Source organism: Octopus bimaculoides, chromosome 4, assembly GCF_001194135.2.
Source record: "Octopus bimaculoides isolate UCB-OBI-ISO-001 chromosome 4, ASM119413v2, whole genome shotgun sequence".
Taxonomy (NCBI): domain Eukaryota; kingdom Metazoa; phylum Mollusca; class Cephalopoda; order Octopoda; family Octopodidae; genus Octopus; species Octopus bimaculoides.
In genome coordinates this window covers 53,394,561-53,411,278 of record NC_068984.1, presented here as the reverse complement: position 1 = coordinate 53,411,278, position 16,718 = coordinate 53,394,561, and the positions used below count along the sequence as shown (strand labels likewise).

The 16,718-nt window shown below is 34.2% G+C and overlaps 1 protein-coding gene across 1 annotated transcript in view; it reads left to right on the top strand.

Moving 5' to 3' along the window:
* Nucleotides 1–222: 222 nt before the first annotated feature.
* The window catches only part of LOC106879060 (uncharacterized), a 38,269-nt gene continuing 21,773 nt past the window's right edge, over nt 223–16,718 (top strand). The window contains exons 1-5 of the mRNA XM_014928487.2: nt 223–401; nt 4,777–5,412; nt 8,822–8,950; nt 10,242–10,426; nt 12,186–12,244. Coding sequence (XP_014783973.1) covers nt 4,837–5,412; nt 8,822–8,950; nt 10,242–10,426; nt 12,186–12,244 — 949 coding nt within the window. The 5' untranslated portion in view covers nt 223–401; nt 4,777–4,836. The remainder of the gene's footprint in view (nt 402–4,776; nt 5,413–8,821; nt 8,951–10,241; nt 10,427–12,185; nt 12,245–16,718) is intronic.

Here is a 16,718-nt window from a genome sequence, read left to right as displayed (position 1 = left end):
TTAAATGTAAAGCTTTTATATTTTATTCTGCATTTGTAACACCATATTAATTTAATAAGCTAAATTTGTCAGGTGAAGTGGGTATATGAATGTTATGGATCGCTTAATTGAAAGATATATCACTTTATTCATTTAGGTCTAAGAAAATATTCCATTAATGGAATAGCTAATGAGTAAGCAGTTACGTCCCTTGAATCTCGGTTTCCTTGGAAACAAACTGACAGCCACTTTACTGTTAATTATTTTCTTTGAAATGTGAAATACGTCTTTTTAGTTCCTTAACGTAGTGACGCTTCTATTTCCTCTTTTTTATATACACATCTTTAACATTTGTTCTATTAGAACACTATATCACTTTGTTACAAGAGAAAGAAAGCGAGGACGGTAACTAAACTTTAAACGTATGTATGCACGGATGTTCTGAAAGGACACTTTTTAACATCAAACTTTTTAAGTTAAGTCTCTTCTGTGAGCATGTTTAAATATATAAGGAAAGCAACAATTCTCATTAGAAAAACAAGATTAGAATTTTCTTTGGTCTATTGCAATATATAGTTTTTAGCGTATGGAACATTATGTTGAGAAAAGATTTACTTGAAAGAGAAACTATTAAAGCAACGCCTACAAGTTACCATTTAACTAAAGTTAATGGGAATAACTTCTAACATCGACTGAACTGAATGAATTTCTGCTAATTTCTAAGCACACCACCACTCAGTCACTCACTAAGTATAATTTTCGCACAATATTATGACGAGGTGTTTCTGCTTGTTAAACAACGCAGTCAAGTTTAATGTATAGTTTTCATTGAGTTTTCAAGACAAATATTTGGGTGCTCAACAAAAATATTAATTCCATTGTTTATTAAACTTTCTCCTTCATTTAGTCTATTCATATCTTAAGACCTGTCATGTTCAGGGCCGGATTTAAGCCATTTAGGCAGATTTGTTTAAATTGTCCTCCGCACCAAAACAGGGCTCCGCGCACATACTCGGGCTAGGAAGTACAGGGCCCAATTAGAGAATTGTCAGTGGGGCCCTCTATTTTACAAAAGCTGACGATTGATGTTTTATGCTTCGTGTAGTACGCCAGTACCAAAATGCGTTGAGGGCCTCAGGACCCACCATTAACTATAATGATATGCTAAAAATTAGGTGGAACTGGAGGACAGTCACCTCCCCCCCCACACACACACACACTGGTCGTCTTCATCATTTTATCGCCTTGATTTTCAGTGCTGACATAAATGAACAGATCTGCAGTACAACATTTCTTATGGATGACGTTGATGCTTGAACTCCTGTTTTAACTGAATTATCTACTAATATTATCCCAAGTATTGTTTACAAATCCTTTCGTTGTTACTTTCCAAAAATTCAAATAAGTTTTCATCGAAAAGACACTTTACCAGTGTGACCATTTCTCTTATGTAAATACATTGATATTTTAAGTAACTTTCTCAATTCTTTTGCTTCAAACATATCTCTCAAGTTGACCTGGCTCATCCTTCTGTACTTAACTAATTTCTGACCTACTGTGACAGATCATTTGACTTCATATTCACAGTTCATCTTTCACTGTTAATTTACATCATAAGAGTTTAGTTATTTTCTTAAGTAGATAATTTCCCAGTTAATTTCTCTTCATATAACCAACATCTAAACTTTAAACTAAAACTAGTAGTTGTTATCTTAAAATGCTGACATGATTTTAATCCACCTCATGTTGACTAACAACTAATTTTCTCACTGAAAAGTTATATATAAATAACTGAGTTGAAAAGAGACAGAACAATCAACTGAGAGTCAAATTGTTCACATATTAGGAGTGTTATGGTGTATGTATTGCGTTTCAGTCATCCACATTTACTGGTCTAATTCGCTGTTGTTGAGCAATTTCAGGTCAACTCTGATCTAGTAAATTCATGATAAAGAGCTTCTCAGTCGTGACATCTAAACCTGCATTATCCAATGTGTTCCTTTCATTATAAAATGGTAAAGTATGATTTGACAGAGAATTTGGTTTTTATTTCTGACATGGCGAATGACCACCTAAAGGCTTCTTTATTGGCTCGTATAATTTACTGTTGTTATTTAGTCCCCAAATAAACTCTGGTCAAGCAACCCTAAGATCAAAAGCTCTCCAACCATGAAACCCAGGAACATAGAATTACAATATATCCTTTTATAGACAGTTGGGTTGTGATTTGTGGGAGGTTTGTCTTTTATTTCTAGCAGGTGGAGCGGCTACGAAGAGACTGTTTTGCTGACTCACATTATCCAACAGCAGTACTGATATTTGATGAATATTTCATTGGCCTCAATGCTAAATTCAGTTAATCTTGTAGAAAAAGCTGTCTATATGACAAACCAGTGTCGTAGCCAAAGGCATTTTCATATCGCATGTGTTTGATGTAAAAGAACCCAAGTTTGAGCAGAGTTCAACATGTCTCAGGGACGATTAGTTTGCTTTCAGTGAGAAAAGAAATGTCAAATATAATGCGGTGAATATTATAACTGTTTTATTAATCAAGACAACTTATATTGAAGCGACGTTGATATTTGTCGAACCAATACATAAATCAACTGAAGGCAAGGGTGACAACTCAAACTTTTTTTTAACGTAATGATTCAGAGTTAAAATTACATATAGTCAAGTCCGCCTTTCTTCCAGTAACATACTGTCCATATAATCTTAAATATTTCTTTAACTCAGGCACAGTAAGTACTTTGATAGCTGAATTATCGAGCTGCTTTATATTCATGATAAGACGTAAAACAATAACAATAGCGTGGATAGTCTGCGGAAGTTTAATTGTCTACATGGAGCGCCGCCAAGCCAAGGGAGATAACCTACTTATAGGAAAGCCCTATTGTGTAGATGGGAAGAATAATCTAAGATAAACATGTTTTGTGCAGCCAACTATACATACGTTTACTAGAAATATCAGACAAACTCAAATTACATTCTGTCAAAAAGGCATATTTGATAATTTAGTAGGGAGGTGGGACACAATGAGTAACATTTACTGCATTTTTGGCTTTGAGAAAAAGTATATATTTTTTATAAATGTTCACTACCTTACAAAAACTATATCAGCTAAGCAAATGATATTCTTTAAATGTATTAAAAACATTATAACATATTCAGAACACTATCTGAGAAAATTATCTCCATTCTCTTTGAGGATTTAAAATACAAATTTAAGATGGAGCAAAATGAATAGGGTAAGATGAAGTAAATTTGCTTCTTCAGTTCTCCAGAATTGTATTTGAAAAAAGATTCATACACATTAATATCCATCTTCAGACATCAGAAAAATTAGAAATGCAACAAAAATTTTAATTAATTTTAATTTTAAAAACAAAAAAGGATCATGGTAATGACTCACAATATGAAATTAATGAAACTCGACTAAATAAAAAAAAAACTCAATGTAAAATATTCTTTATATCTTCTTCATGATCTGCTGTAGTGGCTCTCTTTCTGGTATATTTACACACAATACAGTTAAAAAGAAGAAATTATTGAAATAAGTCATTACTCATATTGCTCCACTTTTTAGAAAATTGAAAGTTACCAAATTAGACATTAGTTTGGGGAAAAATTTGACTTGGACTCCAACAGAGAAAAGAATTTGGATTGTTAAACACCAAAAATTATCCAATTATTTTATTAGCAACATCAATTACAATCAGGACAAATTTGAGGAAAAGTTTCTAGAAAAAATGTACTTGTCACCTATGTTTCAAACTCCTTCAACTTCAACAACTATGCTAACCAATTTTTAGTCCCAAAGATGATACAACAGTACAAAATGATGATGCAATACTTGCAATGTAATGGTTTCAAACAGGTAGGGAGGAAATAAGGAGAAATCGGAAATTACTCATTTTGACCCAGTTACTCATTTTGTACCACACACACACATACACTTGATTCATTACTGTAAAATAAAATAAAAGTATGATCTTGATTGGATAGCTTTTCATAATGTTTAAGCAGAACTGATCAAGGGACAAATAACATGTTTCTTAGTTTTCAAATCTTTTTTGCTTTATTTTTATTTTTTTAGTATTTCCAAGTTTGAAATTACAGTTTTAAAGTTCCTGTAATGAAAGATAGTCTATTTCTTTCCAAGTTTGCCAAAACTCAAATGTTTAGACAGATCTCTTGCTTTTCAATGGTGTATTTGTAAATATAACTTTTAAACTAATGTTTGTAATATAAATTTTAATAATATTTAATGTTAATATTAATTGATTTAATATAATATTTTAAGTGTATAAATATTTTAAATAGTGATATTTTAAGATTTGTTGAGAAATGAATTTGGTAAAATAATTTAACAGTTGCGTAAATGAAATTGCCTCTCTGCATTCACTAATAATGAATGGCTATGTCATATTAGGTTATTTAATGTAGTGAACATGAACAGTTCTATATTTGACCACAGTAATGTTTAAAACCATTATTTTGGTTTGCTTTATTTCTTCTCTAAATTTAGATTTTTCCCCAAATCCTAAAATAGCCAGGCTAAACATATTTTGATATATTTAGTTAGTTATCATGCTATTGAAGTGCAGTGTTATAAATTTAAACTTATGTGTTTGAATTATTGGAGCAAGTGTTACAGATATTTCAGATTTACAATTGAATATTTCTCCTCTTGTATCAGTCAATAAGGAAACTTTTTATGCACATATACATGTATGTGTTTGTGAAATGAACTATGTTTAACTAAATACAATGGATTTTTTTTTCTTTTAATTTCAGGGAATGTTATTAATCATTTGGACTATTAAAAGCAAATTATCCATCAAATCCTAAATCTAAATGGCAGGTCACCGGTTAACTGAAATTCTTGATTCTATTCAGGATGCTAGTAAAAAACAGTCTGTTTATTTCTCTAATTCTCATTTGAGTCAATTCAAAGTCCAAAGGAAACCTGAGCACCAACCATGGAGTTCTTCTCAATATAAGAAACAAAACTATACAACTGATGAGAAAACAGATTCACAATACAATCAAGTTAATAAAATCAACATCTTAACAAATAAACAGAAACAGTTACCATTCTTGCCTTTAATTGAACAAAAATATTCCGATCAATTACTTACTAGCCATGACACTAAACAAAGTCAAACACAGGAATTTAATAAGGCATCGACTTCACTGAAAAATACCAAGAATGATGGCTTCAAAGATGTTCGTTTTACCTGTCCCCCAATTTTCATGCCTCCTTTGACAAAGTTCGGTTTTATCTCCAGCTGTATGTTAGATGTCACCAAAAAAGACCAATATAACTCAATGAATGCATCTCGGAATTTTCTGAGGCATTCTAAAAAAGTGGGGAAAACAGCCTATAGTAGTAAGGGGATGGTTGACGCTCTGCTGAAGAAGTTGAAAGAGGTAACAAGAAATTTCTTTTCCATGAAACAAATTCTTTCACTATTCTTTGCTTATTTGTAATGTAAATATTTGAAACTGTGCAATATAAGTAATATACTAAAGTATTATTTAAGTTTACCACTGAAAAAAATTTCAGTAATGCTTAATATAGGGCAAACTGACTACATGGTTAAGGTACCAGATTAATAAGCTCCTATAACCTCAAGTTCAACTCTAGCTTTATCCATTTTCTTGCTGCTGCTGCCATTTGATGAAGCAAAGGCATAGAGAAAAACCTACTGAATCTATAGATTGTACTATACAATACATTAAGCATCCCTTACTTAAACACTTGATAATCATCTGTTATTCTTGAATGACAGATTTATAGTAAATGTAATACATCTACCCCAGTTATAAAAGAGTCTTGTCTTCCTCTCTAAGTTAGTAACTGCTTCTCTGATGGAATGTATATCTGTTTCTAAATGTAATATATTTATCTCAAATATAGAAAATGCTACACATCCTCTGTAAGTTTATTGACATAATCTGACTGTCTTGGTTTCTTTGATATTAAAAAAAAATCGCAATTTCATTCACATAGTTAATTACAGAGAACCTTCATTAAACTGGACCCCATTAAGCCAAATATCAGATAAACTGAACTGCATTAAAAGAGTGACTGTCACTGTTGACTTCTGCCACCATCTTTTAGTATCTTTGTTGATGGAGTATACATTGTGGGTGTGCTTGCTGAGCACTACACACCCACTGAACATGATAAACTCATTATCAATCATAAACTAATGAGCAAGTTATTAAATGATTAATCAGAAAATGGATTTCTTTTCTTTCTGAATAAAATGATAAGGAAAAATTAATTTTTTAAAAATTGTATCACAAAAAAAAAGTGGCAATTTTAGAGAATTGTTAGAGCATTGGACAAAATACTTAGTGACATTTCTTAAGGCTCTTAACATTATGAGTTCAAATCCCACTAAGGTCAACTTCTGTCTTTCATCCTTTTAAAGTCAGTAAAATAAAATGCTAGTCAAGTGCTGAGGTTTGTTGTAACTGACTTTCCCCCTTCCCTCAATATTGCTATAGGTTAGTTATATTTTTGGCATGTGGTAAATATCAAAGGGAGTTTTACTAATAATAATTTTACCCACGATATCAGCATAACAATATATCAATTAGATAGTTTAAGTTTCAGTGAGTTGTTTTTATTCACTGCAGGGAATGGTTTCATGATTTTTTTTTTTTTTTTTTTTTTTCACAGAGAAGTTTATAGTCACCTTCCAAACAGCAGAATTAATTGTGTTATTGACTGAAGGTTTTTGTATAGTAGTTTACCACCTCAAAAATAAGTAGTAACAAAGGACTGAAAGTTTTTTTTTTTTTTTTTAATACAGTTATCTCTCAATTATTGTTCAAGTCCATCATCAGAAAAGGCAAAGTTTTTACCCTGCAAATTTTATTCTCACTTTACACTATCTTTTATCTCTTCTACAATTTTTGCACTTTCAGTTTTATTTTCACTTAACATTATAACAATTTTCACAATGGAATGAAATTGAAACAACAGGAGAAAGATAAGAGAAGAATGAAAGGAAAAAAGATAGGAAATAAGAGTTAATTTGAGACAAAGAAGAGGCAACATAACTTAACATGAATGCACAAGATATGTTTAGCACCAACGAGAATGTCAGAGTATATGAAAATGAGTACAAAAATGGTGAACAGCAAGTTGATCATCTGTGATAACATCAAGAGACAGAAGTTTGATGAAGTAATGTGAATGAAGAACAGAAGACACAATTATAAGAAGAATTTCAAGAAAACTATCAAATGCAATGAGAAAACAGAAGAAAAAAATCAGTTGCTTAATTTGAGAAATGCTTAGAGAAACAATGTTAGAAATGATTTGGTGTTCCTAAACTTCAGAAAAAACAATTTAATGTTGAACCCTACAATGTCAGAGAAATAAATAAATTCTGTCTTCATTGTGATGCTTTAAGATTAAAAAATAAGCCTTTAAAGGTAAAATGTGACTTCCCTTCAGCAGCCTTATCCCAATGAACTCAAGCTTCATTCTTATGTTAATAATGAGGAAGCTAATAATTTCTGAAAAAAATATCCCAAATTATTATTGTGCACTTTCCATGCCAGCATGGAGAGCAGACATTAAGTGATGATGATCATGATTTAGTTGATGTGTATGTCTTGGTTGAAGAGTACTGTTTATATGTTCTAAGAAACAAACAGTCTCACCTATAAGTTGCACAGTACAGTGGACTGATAGATCACCTTGTAGTTAAAGAAAGTCAGAACTTTGAACTAGGTTTACTAGTCTACTTCCTTATTCATTCATTGGCTGTCATGTAACATGTCTCATTACTTTCAAGAAGCTATGGCAATAGTAGCAAAGTATAGCAAGCCTGACTTCTTTTTAATGTACACCTGTAACCCAATATGCCCTAAAATTTCAAACAATCTAAAATGAAATGAAACCATAGAAAAGCCACCTGACTTAATAGCTAGATTGTACAAAGCCCTTCTTACTGTGTTACTGAATGATTTAAAGGAGCAACATGTATTTGGAATCTCTGTTACATATATCTATGCAATAGACTTTCAGAAACATGGCTTACTTCATTGCCATATGTTAATTTTTACTTCAAAATTATGATAAAATAAGAAATTGGGATGATGTTTATAGATTAGTCTCATTAGAAATTGCAGATAAAAACAGAGCTAGGAAAATGCATGAATTTGTGAAGAAATTTATAGAAGAAATAGATAGATAGACAGACAGACAGACATATACATACATTTTTCCTTGTATTAATGATAGATATGAGTGAGATTTGATTATTGCTCCTCACAGGTCAAAAGACCACATAGAGGTTCTTGAGTGGGCAGAAATGATAGAATATTAAGCTAAATCTTTTTCAGTATTTAATCAAAATTGTGACATTGTTAACTTAGCACTTCATTCATTGGTAGAGAAAGTCAGTAAAATAAGTACAAATGAAAGAATTGTCTAGACTAAATATCATAACTGTACAAGTTCAACATTGATTTTCTCGAACCTTTGGTTCAAAGCCCTTCCTCAGTTACTGATTTTTCAAACCCAAGTGACATCATCTTAGTCAGAACACTCTAAATGAAACAAATAATGATTTTACTTAAATAATTACATGAAATACAAGTACCTGTATGTTAGTATAAATTAATGCAGATTGTCAGAGGTTCCGCATCATCAGTGTCCTGAAAGTTGGTATTGTACCTGTATTTCTTCAGCTTTGCAAAAATTTACCTTGTATCTATGGAAGAAATCAACATTATTCACACACATTTTGTTTATTAATTTACTAACTTCTCAGTTCATCATTAGAAATACAAGTTTGTTGGTTTAATTCTCCAGAGTCTTCAAAATTGCCCAGAAACCGGAACCACATCTGACATTCTAAAGAGACTGCAGTGCTTCAACAATATTTTCAATGACTTAATCATAAATTCTCCAGTGTTTGGTACCGCTTTACACATTATCAAAGTAAGCCACTTTTTAATTAATTTATAGATTTTAATATGCAAATTTATAAAATAATGAAACAAAGGCATTTTTTTTCTATTTGCTTGAAGAAGGGGTTGTACCCTCCAAAACCAAAAGATCAAAATGGCTAACATTCCTCTTATACTCTACATAACTAAAGAGTGCTCACTGTTTTTTTTTTTTAGTCAAATGAATCGATCCCAGTAATTAGTTTTTTTCTTAAGCCTAGTACTTATTTTACAGTCTCTTGCTGAACCATTAAGTTATGGTAATGTAAACCCACCAACACCAGTTGTCAAGCAGTGATGGGGGACAGACACAAAGACACACACATACATATATATATATATATATATACAATGTGCTTCTTTCAGTTTCCGTCTACCAAATCTACTCACTATAGGCTGAGGCTATAGTGAAAGACACTAGCTCAAAGTGCCACACAGTGGGACTTATCCCTGAACAATGTGGTTGGGAAGCGAGCTTCTTACCACATAGCCATATCTAGATTACTATTTTCAGTTAGAACACAGAAGGAAAACAATAATGATTAGATATTTCAAGTAATAATTTGTTAATACATTCTTGTGTTACTGTACTTGTAATCTATGTCATGAATTCCCAACTACCACCAGGTCATGGATCATTTTACATCACACTGCACAGAAGGAATGACCTTTTTAATTTTATTTCTATTTTATTGATTATTTGAAGTCTTCAGAGTGTTTTTACATTATATAGTAATAATTAAATCATATATTGTGCACTTTATTGTGTTTTGTTATATACATGATCCACTGGTCTGTGGCAAAAATTGCCTTGCATAAAACTGGTCTGTGGTGCAGGAACGGTTTTGGACCAGTGATCGATATGACTGGCCATCAAACGATGTAGTGCGTAACATGGTGTGTCTGTTCATATGTGCTTAAAGGCAAAGTTGTTATTGTTACCAGGTTAGCCCTGATTGAATAAAGACATTCCAACCATGGCCATCTTGTGTTTTATAGAGATATCTAGGACTATGTTATCTAATGTATCCTTTTTTTTATAAAATGATACTGTTTGATTTGAGAAAAATATGGCTGTTGTCCCTCTAAGAAGTTGAATGACAGCATAGACGCTCCCTCATTGGATCAATACCTGTTTCATGGATAGAATACATGTACAGCTTCTGTGTGTATATATAAAAGATATTTTCTGTATATAATAGTGTAGAGGTTAGATATCTATATATATGTAGAGACATCTTATCGTCTATAGACACACTAACAAAAGTTTGTCTTTCTACCAGATAGAATATGACAACTATATATCATATTTGCTGGATATCTATGAGAAAGAGGGCCAAGTTTTACAAGGAGAAATGCAAGAGATGTCTTCACAACACACCAATCAAAATGAACAGTTGAGTGAAGCTGAAATCAAAGTTGAGAAACTGGAGTGTGAAATGTTAGATCTCTTTCTTGAAGCTAAAAGGTTAGAATTATATTACTGTATGTTGTTGTTTAGGCTCAAGTCAGCCCTCATTGGGCAGACCTATGATCAAAGATATTCCAACCATGACCATCCCATTTTTTCTCTGAAACCAGTGTTGTTGTCTGAGGGAAATTTGACTGCTATTTATAGCAAGTCAAATGACCTCATTGATTTTCACTTACTAGCTTGAATGTTTGCAGATAAATTTTAAAAAGAGGTTGGATATGCATAAACGCAGGAAAAGATATTCATAAGGTTTGGATGGATGCATAAGTAAGAGTCAAAATTTTATTGCTAGAGTCTTTCGATAATTCTGTACTTATCAATAGTGAGGATTATTGCTGACAAAGCAATTCACCGTACTTTCATAGATATGCTACAGTCCTCATAATATTTACAGTGCCACTTAGACCCAATAAACTCTTCTCCATAGAAAAAAACAAACCTGTTTATTTCATTGAAGTTCAATCAACAGAACAATTAAAGTTCTGTGAGGGCAAACCACTATAATGCTAGTATTTATGCAAAAATAATAATTTCAAACAGATATTGAACTTTTATGTAATTTCATACATTTTTTTCTGTACCAATCTAATTCAGATAAGATGCTTTAGTTCTTATTGTTTTACTGTTTTCAGTCATTAGACTGCATCTCTGGATGAGCACAGCTTTCAATCAAGAGTTTTAATTGATTACACCAACCCCAATACTTTGTCTGGGACTTATTTTATTGACCTCATAAGAATTATAAAAGCAAGTCATATATAACATAAAAGAAGGTAACTCAGTCAAACCTAACTATTGCAATTTCTTCACACCTTCACTCAGCCACTGATTTGCACACGTGTATTCGTTTGTTTTATGCATTTTATGTCCCTTTTTCTATGCTCGTATGGGTTATTCTTCTCTTTTATTCCTTTATTTGTTTCAGTTATTTGACTGCGGCCATGCTGGAGCACCACCTTGTAGGATTTCAGTTGAATAAATTGCCCCCAGGACTTATTTTTTAAGCCTGGTACTTATTCTATCAATTCTTTTGCCAGACCGCTAAGTTACAGGGACATAAACACACCAGCACCAGTTGTCAAGTGATGGGGGGTACAGTTACATGCACACACACACACACACACATAGATATATACATAAATATATATATATATATATATATATATATATATCATCATCATCATCATCATCGTTTAATGTCTGTTTTCCATGCTGGCATGGGGTTGGATGGTTTGACTGAGGTCTGGAGAGCCAGCAGCTGCACCAGCCTCCAATCTGATCTAGCAATGTTTCTACAGCTGGATGCCTTTCCTAATGCCAACCACTCCGAGAGCGTAGTGGATGCTTTTTACGTGCCACCGGTACAGGAGCCAGTCAGCGGGTACTGGCATTGGTCACAATCATTTGGTGCTTTTTACATGCCATCGGCACGGGAGCCAGTCAGGTGATCATGTCGACTCTGCCAAGTGACTGATTCCTTTCATCACCCTCAAATAGTGCAGTCTATCATTAACTCCTATCATCATCACTCACTCTCTCTTTCTCTCCCACTTTTCACTCCAAAGAAGGGCTTTGTTCAAAACATCAGTACTCTCACCCCTCACCCAACAATGTACAAGCTTATCAAAATTTACCAAATTCTATGCAGACCACTATAAGTTTCTTTGGACTAGTTTTGATTCCTTTCTTTTTTTTTTTTTAATTTTGGCTGCTTAACTTACATCCTATGATTTTTTGTTGTCATTCTTTGCAGTTTACAAAAAGAAATCAAAGCAGAAACAGAAAGAATTACTGCAGATCAAGAAAGCGAGGGTGAGTATTCAACATTGAACTGTAAGAACAATAAACATACAGTCATGGCCAAAAGTTTGGAACATAGGTCTGAAAATTAGAATTTTTATATTAAATACTCCAAGTTATATTTAATTTGCAGTATATTATTACTACTTACAGTAATATAGTGGGTGTCTATAAAATTTTTATTTTAGTTATGATTGATGCAGGTCACATGACTTCCTGTAATTTTGCAAACTGTACATGGGCATAATAGATTTAATTTTTTTTTAAATGTTCCAAACTTTTGACCACTGCTGTTTAATGGAATCATCATCATCATCATCATCGCCATCATCAGTTTATATCTGTCTATTATAAATTTTATGTTGGGCAATATTTTTTGGGGGGTTTGTTATATTCTATGACCAAAATTACAAGAACTTAATAATTTGTAATCAAAGCAAAACATTAATGTTATATTCTAATCAGAAATGCAAAATATGTAACAGATACACTAATGACCTATTAAATTCTTATCACCTGTTCTTACTTCTACTGAATTGCTATCAATATTTTTGAAAATACTCAGGTTTTGAATTGCCTGTTATCAACAATTCTTTGTGGTCAATTTTTATGATCTTTCAATTCCATTCAAAGTTACAGTTCTAATACTGATGGAAACTATTGGGAACTAGGTATAAGGTAAGGATGAATCTAGAATTTATGCTCTGCAATGCATCTAGGGCGAGTAAAATAAATTTCTTCATTTAGCGGTTCTGGAGCACTGTAAACTACCATGGTTAAATTTTTTTTAATGAAGACCCATCCTATGCAAGAAGACCCATGATCCACAGCAGAAGTGTTAAGGCCACCCCTCCTGATGAAGAGGATTGGCCTGCAAGTGTCCTGTGCCAGTGCCACATAAAAAGCACTCGTGCCAGTGCTACATAGAAGTGCTCATTCCAGTGCCATGTTAAAAGCACCCAGCACACACTCTAAAGTGGTTGGTGTTAGGATGGGCATCCAGTTGTAGAAACCAAGCTAAATCAGATTAGAACATAACGCAGCTCTCTAGCTTGCCAGCTCTGGTCAGACTGTCCAAAACCCATGCCAGCATGGAAAATGGACATTAAAGGATGATGGTGATGATGATGATGATATCATTGGGAGTCATTGAGTATGCTAATTATGTACACACACACACATATGTTTATATCAATAATGTGGATGTAGACATGGCTGAGTAGTTAAGAAGTCCACTGGGACAGATCTTGGGCAAATACATTTATTATAGCCTCAGATTGACCCAATTCTTGTGGGTGAATTTAAGAAAACAGAAACTGTATGGAAGCCCATTGGATGGGTATAAGAGGCACCAGATATATGAGTAGTGTGCAAGAGAAAAGACTGCACTGGTATGGTCATGTGATGTGTATGTATAAGGACAGTTGTATCATATAAATGTGTGGCAGGTTTTTGCCCTAGTTTGAACCAGTCTGGTTTTGTGGGTGAGGGGGTATCGATTAGGAAAAGTTCAGCCTTGCTACCCACCTGTGTCACACTAATTCCACTTGAGATCTACAATCAAGATACATTCACTTTCCATGTTAATTGAGTGAATAGATTGTCCATTTGATCAGACAACTGGAGATTCATGCATTCATGTCAATGTGAGAGTTTGTCATATCAGTAATTTATAATTCTTTCCATTTTTAACAAGGTATGTCGCTAATAAAAACGTCAACACTTTAATAAGTGGACTGAGTCATTAAACCAATAGCCATAAAATACCTTTGTGCAGCAAACAACAATACATTCTGTGCGAATAGCTTTACATTCAAGGTCTTAGTCCGATGCGTGACAAACTAATGCATACAGTGGGTATCCAGTGTTCAATAAAGTTATCTGGGATGAAGAAAACGTTTTGAATGACTTGCCATGTTCCATGATAACATTGAGTAAATAGAAGTAATTCAAGCTATGAGATTTACTTTCCACAAGCACTAGATGTAGAATACCATAGTGAGCTACTGGTAAGAATTAGATATCAAATTCATGTACCTGGCTCTCTCTTCCGCAGTGGACCTTGTTGCGTCTCGAAGAAGTTAGGAAAAGAGGGATCGTTTGAACGGGTGTGCACTCTTAAACAGGTGATGGGCTACTAGCGACCTCCTGCATCTCATTTAGGAGTAATTTCTTTATTGCCAATAATGGCATACATAGATATAAAATAAAATAAAAGGTTGGCGTCAGGGACAAACAACGGACAGTCTTACAGGGGGAGGGGTCGTGGTGTTGGATGAAAACTATAATATAAATCATTATAAGTTAAAAATTATGAATTAATAGATTATATAGTTAAAAATAAAACATATATTCAGTTGTATAGAATTTCCCCTGGATTTATTTCAACCCACCAGTTTGAACCATTCGTTTTCGTTTTTTGGGCTGAGAAAAAGCATTTTCCTCCTTCTTCCTTGTTTTGACCGGCTACACTAGCACAGCCCTATACATACGTAACTTTCTTACCACATTTATCCATCTTTTCTCATATATGCTGTGAGGCAGACACTTTCTCTCCAGTCAGATCTTGGTCATGAGGTGGAAGTTGAACCAACTTACCAACCCCTGTCCAGAGATAAAGTAGCCTGTCTCAATCCCTTTTGTCACATGTCCTCCATACTGTCTCTTTCACTATAGCTACTATGCAGGCAAAAGCTACCTTCCTTTCCTTGTTAAAGGAGGGAGGTGGTACAATCTTGACAATGGACTCAGTCGAGAGTATTCTTTCTCCATCCGACATCAGCTGTTCGACATAGGTTACCAACCCCTTCAACTCCCCACAGTGTATGAAGGCGTGTGCGACAGTTTCACTGACATGCCCGCACCTCGGACATGTGTGTAGGGGGGGGGGGTTATAACCATGTCTAGACAACCTCTCTCAAACTGGTAAAGCTGAACGATAGCACAACTAAGCCAAGGATTTCTGGAAATTATCCAGATACCTCAGCCTGAATGTCTTCTGAAACAGGCTGGTTAGTTGTTCGTCGTCAAAGCCCAGGGTCTCACCCAGGACATTGTCAGACTTAAACTCTACTAACCCTCTATAGAAATCCCCAGTGGTAACCTCACTGCTGGTATTGCTCGCTCGGGAGAACAGATTGAGTGCTTCTCTGCACTCTCTCTGCCATTCCCCCATCTTAGGTCTCCACCTGATCCATGTGCTTAAGTCCCTGAGGGACTCCAATTGTGGAAAAAGCTCTTTGTCGTGAGGTGACCACACCTGCTCACCATCCAGGTAGTGTCGGAAGTGTCTCGGCCTCAAAGCATACTTGCGAATCATCAGCCAAGGCATCTCCTTTAACAGTTTCTGACAGCAAATGGAGTGCACCACAAGTGGTGGTTTTCCCTTCCACAAAAAGTGAAAAAGGATCCTTTTTTCAGCTTAGTCAACCACAAACCGGGACAAGGCACGACAGTTAGGTGGTAGGTTATCACAGATACTCTAAACACCTGTGTAACCTCAGCCCTCCCTAGCAAGGATAACGACCTCCCAGACCATGTCTGGGTTTTGGCCATCACCTTACTCGTTACCTCACTCCAGTTTTTCTCTGATGCAAACCAGACCCTAAGCAGTTTAACTGGGCCCTCCGTCCAACGTCCAACAACGCTATCGGGATGCATCAATTTGCCATGCCAGGTGCCGAGTCGCAAGCTAACTGATTTTTCCTGATTAATTTTTGCCCCTGCTACCACTTCGTATCCTTTGACAACGTCTTCTACACGAGGTAGCTGCCCTATTTAGGAGTTATACCTCGTAACTTACCAAAAGAGGTTAACTACTTTTGCCTAGACTGTTCTAGATTGTTCAAGAATGTTCAGTCAAGAGAGATAACTGTTGTTGATGCCCAACGGATATTTTGGTGGGCTTGCAAATCTGTTTCAAATAGCGTTGCCTACACATTCAAGTAATTATAGATTTAAAGATAACCAACATATTTTGTTGAAATTTAAATTCTTATGAATTATTGAGAATATTAATAGTGTACAGTTTTGAACTTTATATATATAGTAATATGTACTTTATATATATTTTTTATCTTTTACTTGTTTCAGTCATTAGACTTGAAGAATATTTATTTGAATGAATCGATCCCAGTACTTTTTTTTAAATCCTGGTACTTGTTCCATCAGTCTATGTTGCTAGACTGCTAAGTTACAGAGATATAAACACACCAAAACTGGTTGTCAAGTGGTGATGGGGGATAAACACAGACACAAAGAAAGACACAAACACACACATATCTATATATATATATATATATATATATATATATACACACACACACACAACCGACTTCTTTCAGTTTCCATCTACCAAGTCACTCTCAAGGCTTTGGTCAGCAAGTAGAAGACACCTGCCCAAGGTGCCATGCAGTTGGACTGAATCCAGAACCATGTGGTTGGGAAGCAAGCTTCTTACCACACAACCATGCCTGTGCCTATTATA